The sequence below is a fragment of the Sinocyclocheilus grahami genome, unplaced genomic scaffold, assembly GCF_001515645.1.
Source record: "Sinocyclocheilus grahami isolate Dianchi unplaced genomic scaffold, SAMN03320097.WGS_v1.1 scaffold5.1, whole genome shotgun sequence".
Lineage (NCBI taxonomy): Eukaryota > Metazoa > Chordata > Actinopteri > Cypriniformes > Cyprinidae > Sinocyclocheilus > Sinocyclocheilus grahami.
Genome location: NW_015505184.1, coordinates 2,030,844 through 2,038,808, shown reverse-complemented (window position 1 = coordinate 2,038,808; position 7,965 = coordinate 2,030,844). Strand labels below are relative to the sequence as shown.

Here is a 7,965-nt window from a genome sequence, read left to right as displayed (position 1 = left end):
CACGCGCACACACACACGATGCGCAAAACTCTGCATTTGAACAGTCAATAGCAAATACTTAAATTAATAACAAAACAGTAGCTGATTTAGAAGTGCCAGATTGTCATGGTAAAGTCAGAATGACCTCCTCTCCTAGGTTCATGAAACGGTCGTCCATAAAATGCATTGCTGTTCTGTTGTAAGTAATCGTAAAGATTCCTAAATGCATCTACTTTCAGAAACACACAGTATTGCTTTCGCCTAGAAACACACAGTGTCTCCCTGACATGGCTGCTTCAACACTAACTGCGGTTACTGAAACCACGCCGCCTTTCTTTGCGTGCACATTTTGGGCGGCATTATGCTAATATTCCCACATAGTGAGGTAGATATGTGGGGGCGTGTTAGAACGAGCCGTTTTAGGGGGGCGTGGCAGAGTCTTAACTTTGATAAAGAATATCTCTTTGGTTTTGAGACTTTAGTCTTTGCAACTTCAGGGATCTTATCTATGCACAATCAGCTTGTAACACTCCAAAGAGAAAGGAAAACTTGAAATCGCATCATATGACCCCTTTAAACAAATGTGGTGCGCCTGCGCAAACAGCGCTCTGAACCGACCAGTTTACTCATGTCAAAGTAGGGGATGTTAGGTGTTATAATGAAACGATTCAAATGTATTGCTAAAAAAGTCAACTTTTGAAAAAAGACACATAGGCTAGAAGTCTGAGATACATCGTAGTCTAATATAGATGAATATTTTAAACTTACTGCTCGTTGCGTAAATTAGAAAAATACCAATCATAAAGATGTCAAATGATAGTATTGAAATCCAAAAATAAAGAAGTTTATAAGCGGTGCACCTGCACTAGCAATGCAGAGTGAAATGGGTAGTAAACTTCCAGCAGGGGTCAGTATTACATCTAGTCACTTGCGATAAGGCTCATGTTCCCAAAACACACAATCCAGACATGTGGCAATTTCCGTCCTCAAAATGCATTTTTCAGTATCCGTATCTAACGACACGCTTAAATTAGCAATATAAAATCAACATTCACATCACACCATCACCACATTTCTATGCATCAAGCTGACTGTATAGGGATTAATACTCTTTATGTATTAGCATTGATGAGATTGAAATGAATAGAAGTGAAGGGCCTGTTTCAGAGCTGCAGACACGGGTTGTCGTTTATCGCCTGCCACACTTTTTTTATACTGCAGACTGGTTCTCAGGACAAAGTGAGAAGCACATAGCCTGTCAATGTCAAAATATCTCATCTGTGGTAATGAAACAGTCGTGATGAAATCCTAACAGGAGCTCGCAGCTTGCCTGCCTGGCCTCTGATAGCTACCTAGGAATTCTATCAAAAATACAATGAATTGAAAACTCACATCAGTACAAGGTAACAAAAAACCTGTTAGTGTGTTAGTGCTGATGTCTGGAACACAATAAATGCAGTTGAGTAAATAGATACAAAATACATTAGTGCTGCTCAAGTGTTAATATCTTTTTTTAATGTGTGTGGATATATAATGTGGATAGCCTATATATATTTGAAACCAAATCTGGCAGTAAAATGTGTACCAATCCCAAAGAAAACCCCAATAAGGAAGAAATGACAAGACACAGGACAAAATAAATCACAAAATGGTGATTCTCCATTAGTTTATATAGCAGTTGCAACCTGGCTTTAAAAAGGTTCACAATTCTCTCAAACACTTTGTCTAGCAACAGGAAAAAAAAGTTTTACTTACATCTTCAATACAGGTTGTCTGATATGTCTACTTTTTCACAGATATTTTGCTTGTTCTCAGACATTAACTATCGATGGTGCTGAAGATATGTGAGTTTGGGGATCATCCTGAATCCTGGCATCTGACAATTACCTCTAAGTGTAAAATGACATGAAGGGAAGACCAGGGCCTGCTTCACACCTTCCTGAAATCTGATAGACTTGATGCTTAAGGTTTGAAAATTACAAAAATGATAAGGTATTGTCATTCTTTGTTCTCCGTTCAGTCAATAGAGGAATGTTCACCCATCTTCTCCTGCAATAAGATGACCTGAGATAAGGTATATGCAATTACCTAAGAGAAAAAAATGGAAATCAAGAGGTGCATCTATACGCACAGCTCTCCTTCTAGAGCATAGGTTGTGTAGGATTCAAAGCTATTAATTTTAGTGGCATCCATTTGACTAAGGACATAAAACTTTCAAAACAAAATTCAAAACATATTAATAAAAGGTAGCAATATAGGCCTAAAGGTATTCGAGCATCGTTTTAGCACCTTTTCAATTCAATATTAGAAGCTTCATCACATCAGCCCTCACTGAGCCCTGGTCTCGCCTGTTTTACACAGCAAACAACATGACAATAGGAGGTCAACATCTGGATTAGAAATTAAAGTGAACAAAACCCTATGCTTTTTTTAACTAGCATTTTTTCCTTGCAATGTTTCTGCGTTAGGTGACATCCACATCTGCACATAAAAAGTATATATATTTTGTATTTATATAATATATATCCATAATCTATTGACAGATCTGTCTACGATGAGCTTAAGAACCACTGATTTTCTGGAAGAAAAAAGCTGATTTTGTAAATGTCTATTTTACAACACAGCGTCAACTAATTGTACATCTTTGGAGGGGAAGTAGCTGTCAAAAACCGTGTCCCTCCTTTTCTCGTTACAGTGTGAATGCTGTCAAAACACAGTTTTTAAAAAAAGCATTTACAAACGGGCATTGACAGAACCAGTGACTTGTCGTTAAATGTAATTTCAACAGCACCCCTTGGGTCAGGGATTACCACGTTTGGCACATAACTAAGCACAGATCACTCAATGGTTTGTGGAATGACCAGTCTTCATGTTAGTTCAGTTGGGAAAAAAAGAGAAAAAAACTGACAGATAGGCCTGAAAATGTTCTTTATATTGGTGGTAAACTCTGTCCAGGCAGTGATGCTCTGTCTTCTGTTAAAAGTAGTTTCCTCGCATAGAAAAATGGGGGGGGGGGGACACATTAAATCAAACGACACTTCTGAATATGCTTTCTGCTGCATTTCTTACCCATCGAACATGACGCTGGAGTTCAGTGAGTGTATTTTCCTCTCTTTTAAAATACAGGAAAATAAAATTATATATTGAGCCACATGGGAGGACACAGTAGTCTCTGCGTAATATACACAATGCACCTTGTATCTACATCTGTAATATACAACAAGTACTTTACACCGGACTTAAGAAGTTAAAAAGGAGGTACAAAAACAAGCAAATAATAAAAAGAAACCGAAAAAAGATAGAAAGGCGAAGAGTGTAACGGATCACTCCATAAAAAGCATGGTTTAACAAAGAAATGTCAAAAATGTGTGAAAACTACTTCCTTAGCTTGTGTCAAATGTCGTTTTCTTGTGCTTCACGTAACTGTCCCATCTCCATGCCACATATCTTCCGCTTTCTCATTTACATGTCGATTCCCTCCACCGCTTTGCAAAAACACCAAAGTTGAAGTGGTCTTTTCTGTAAAACACATGAGCTTCATTCCTAAATCCTATCTCTTCAAGCACTTTCCTAACCTCGCTCATCGGCCGAGTGGCAGCCCACTGTGGTGCGAGCAGTGAACCGAACAGAAGGTTTACGTGTGTGAGATGTCTACTAGTGTTCATGCACATGCTGGGCTGGTCCCTATGTAATGGTGTCCATAGGCCAGCCTCCAGCCTGCCTCTGTGCTTCTACACCCAGGAGTCCGGCGAGGCAGGGTAGTGGCTTGTCTCATAGTTCAGTTCACTGTACGGGCGGGATGCCGAATAAAAGTCCACGTAGTTCCCCGTGGACTTCAGTCCCAGATGCATGGTGCCGTCAGCGGCGGGTGGGGGGCGTGTATGCGCTTGGTCCTCGTAGTACGGCTCCTCGAAGTTGGCTCCTGGGGGAGTCTGGAAGGGAGGGTAGGCCTCTGGAAGGTTGCCTTGAGCCGAGACCTGACGAAAACAATGAGAGCGTAAGGGCTGCTTTGGGAAGTGACATAAATGTGTTATGTGGTAGTTCAGAAACGAAGAATCTAATTTGCAATTCAAATCAAGTGCTTTCTGTGTAATAAAGTTAAAAGGCAATGAATGTATGTTATATAAAAGGTGCTTCATCTAAACCAGTGTTTCCCAACGTTTTTCGGCTTAGGTACCCCCACAGCACCATCAAAAAAACTCATCCATGTACTTCATCCACACCAAACCAGAAATGTGTTCATTTTAACTCATAACATACTGGATTCTTTTATACTATGATTAATATAATTCACTAATTTAATATAACATCTACTTGGTGTAAAAATTATACTTAATAAATAGCAAATATATTCTTCTACAAGTTTCATCCAGACAATTGTAGTTTTCTTTGTAAAAAGGAACTGAGATTAATTGGCTTAATAAAGTAATAAGCTCCAACAAGCCATGGTTTACAGTGAATTTATAACAGCTAAGGAGCGTTGATAGGCACGACGCAAAGCGTAAAATGGTTATTCCATATACGTAGTAAGGTTTCACAAAATAAAACAGAGCAAATGAAGTGTAATGATATTAACAAAAACATTATTCTTCCGACAAACAATGTAGTTCCTCAGAATCGGTTGTGGACACAACACACAAACGTAAACAAAGGTGTATGTTTGTAGAGTAATTTACAACAGCTTAGAACGTGGCTCAGCCAATCAGAATCAAGGACCGGAACGATCTGTTTTTTAATTGTCATTTTTTTATCTGTTTAACCCTTGATAACCTTGTATTTTAAAATGAAAATATCTGCAAAAAAGCAAAAACAAAGCAAAACCTAAATATTTCCAAATACCCCAGTAACCTGCTTAACTGTGCGCAACCTACGTGTATAACAACTGGCAAAACAAAAATTGCAAAACTGAAATCTTTCTAAATACCCCAGAAACCTGCTTAAAGGTACGTATTCTTTATAACAAGTTATACAAATATAAATAATATTAAACAAAAAAGTTATAAAATATTAATAATGTAATAATGACATACAGATATATTTTATTTTAGTGTTATTATATTAATATTATAATAATTATATCAGTTGCCTTTAAAAAACATTTAATAAACGTTAAAACATTTCCCCCTTTTTTTTACACATGAAAATGTCAAGATAAGATACACGTTACAACTCTGTGTGATGTGGTGAGCTCACCTGGTTATGCTTGATGTCATCACCAGGAGACATGTAAGCACCTCTGAACAGTGTAGATGTTCCACTGGAGATTTGGGCTACAGAGACAGTGAATTATAAAGATTGACTTTTTCTATTGCTACAGAAAATGTTGACATGAAACAGGTGTGCAGGTATATGATTACAGTTCATGACTTTTGTTGAGGTAAAAGACTTCACACAGAAGCAAAGGAGAAATATCAGACACTATTCTGTGGAATAAACCTGTTACACTGTTACTTTCACTAATTACAACTCTCTCATGTAATTCACTGGCTTTATTTGGTGGTTTGTCTGTCAGTCATATATGGAAGCTTTAACCTTCCTGTGGCCTTACCTGCCATGGCGTCTTTTCTGGAGGTGTGCTCACCCTTGTTTCCATGGTAACCAGAATTGGTTCCAGTTGACTCATAGTCTGTCTTCCTCTCCTTCAAGCTCATCATTTCTCGAGGGGAGGTGGGGGCACTTGCTAAAAAACACAGCAAGTCAACCAATAATGAGTGAGAGGGGAAAAACAGCCTGTTTGTTTAGGCAAAAGTATCTTGACACATTTGAAAGCACAATAAGATCTCATTCCATCAAGGGATATTTTATTTTACATAAAAAACTCACTTATTGTAATTAAACAATTCTCTTGTTGACTTTTGAGGCAAACAAGTGTCAGAGCTCTCCTCCTAATTGCTCAATGGAATTGGTCAGGTAATTGATTGGTTTTATCTGGGCTTCTTACTCATTCCTTCAGCAATAATTTATTTCACCTTTCTTGTCAGCTTTGTGTTTAGCAAAGCTTTGGTTAGTTTAAATAAACCTGTCTATATGCTTTCTGTCAGAAAGTGAGATCCAAGTATTTCTACCAGGTGACTCTTAAAAAAACCTTTATAAATGTGATTAACCAAATATTTTATTAACAGATTACTGCATAGTTCATGCACATTCAAATTAAAAACATTAAAGTTTAACAAAATTATATTATATTATATTATGTTTTATATTAATATATAGATTTGTTGGAGAGGAAATTTGACAACTCAAAATATAACATAACTGTTGTAATTTTAGTAAAACTGCAATAATTGTTTACCCATTAAATACTGAAATGGATTTGAATTATTTCACACTTTGTTCAGATTATCATAATTAAAACAAACGTATTATTTTATTATTATTTTTAGTATTTCATGATGAATTTTCATATAGTTTCAGAGTCGAACAAGGGCAAGGGTAAAACAATAACATTTATACATAGAAGGCTACTGAAAAGTATCAAAATGTAATAATAAAAACGTTTACAGAGTTTTAATGTGACCTTCACATAACAAAAAGCTAAATGAAATCTGTTGATGAAACCCCTGGGACATACAAGTGAAGTGTACAGAGTTGATGAAACACCCAATAACGTCCTCAGTAATTCAAGAAAAGATTATTTTACAAGACATACTTAACGTGTCATCATTTAATGATTTCGGTGTTAATGAATCAGCCCTTAATGAAAGATTCTGTGTTTTATCTATTTTTAAGCCTGACTTTGTTGGCTGGTATACGGTCTATGCTAGATGGCCATCTTAATTACAAATGTATTCATTTTTATTTCCCCGAGAAATTACAAATTGCACAATTTAAAAGGTGTGAGATTCTCATTTGGGATAGTTCCCCACCACATTCTCCCAAGCAGCAGGTAGAATAAATATGCCTCCTCTTTGTTTGTCCCATGATAGGTGAGGACATTATGAGCATTTAATATTCAGGTTGCCTCTAGACTACATTCGAATAAACATAATGAGAATTCTGAATAAAGATTTATAACAGACTGGAGATGATGTAGCACTATTAATACAGGCATAAAATGAGTTCAAAAGCAGAATTTACTAAAATAAACTTTGATATCTGAAACACAACTAGAGAACAGTTGTAAACAAAGCGTGTTAATTAAGCAGAACAGACTCTTCTATAGCGCTGTGTAATTAGGATACGCATGGCGCCCCCTGACTGACAGTACTGTATCAGTTTGAAATGGGCAAATATCAGGATGAACCCTGATCTTGACAGCTGTGTTCCCTCTATGATCACATAACAGCATAAGCAGGGTGTGAACTACGGGGGAGCTAGAGGGAGCTCGGCTCCCCTTAATAAGACATGGGCTCCCCTGAAAATGTGATTTGTGAAATTTTGGGGGGTCTCAAAAAATATTGACAATGTGTTAATTTGACGTGCAATTTCAGTTTTGTGTAATGTGATCATCGTGGATTATTATGTGTAAAATTGCAAAAATATCATTCATTCATGCATGACGGCGATTTAAACCTAATTCACTTCAATAAAGATAACTATACATGCTATTCTTGTCATGAGCATCAAGGTGTGGGGGCGCTGCGGTGCAAATTCCACTCATGTTTAGTACATGTTAACTTGAAGATTCGTAGAAAAAATATAAACGTTGGACTCTGTGGGCGATTCTGTGTTAAGGTAAGGCATGTTATTCACAATTATGTGTTGTGGCTGGGTAGTTATAGGTCTGCGTGACTCTCGATGTCTTAGGCCTAATTATGGTATTCTTCTGTAGCCTGAAGACGAGTAACTTTAACCGTTGTTCATGTGAACTCAAAGACAGCCTGATGCTTTGTATATAGACTATTTGTAGGTGGCTGTTTGTTGTTTCACCTATCAATTCCTGTCGATAAAGTATAATAGGGTAAATCATGTATGGTGATTTATCTTATATAGTGCTTGCATAAAGCTAGTAGTGCATACACTTGTAGCTGTTATGTATCTTTGTAA

At 37.0% G+C, this 7,965-nt stretch overlaps 1 protein-coding gene across 3 annotated transcripts in view; it reads right to left on the bottom strand.

Annotated features, from left to right (window-relative positions):
- Window positions 1-2,969: 2,969 nt before the first annotated feature.
- Window positions 2,970-7,965, bottom strand: part of LOC107584297 (catenin delta-2-like) — a 50,371-nt gene continuing 45,375 nt past the window's right edge. For all 3 annotated transcript variants that reach the window (XM_016270861.1, XM_016270868.1, XM_016270877.1), the window contains 3 exons: window positions 5,528-5,659; window positions 5,173-5,249; window positions 2,970-3,956 (listed from right to left, as the gene is read on the bottom strand). In XM_016270861.1, the coding sequence (XP_016126347.1) occupies window positions 3,711-3,956; window positions 5,173-5,249; window positions 5,528-5,659 (455 nt within the window). In that variant the 3' untranslated portion in view covers window positions 2,970-3,710. The remainder of the gene's footprint in view (window positions 3,957-5,172; window positions 5,250-5,527; window positions 5,660-7,965) is intronic.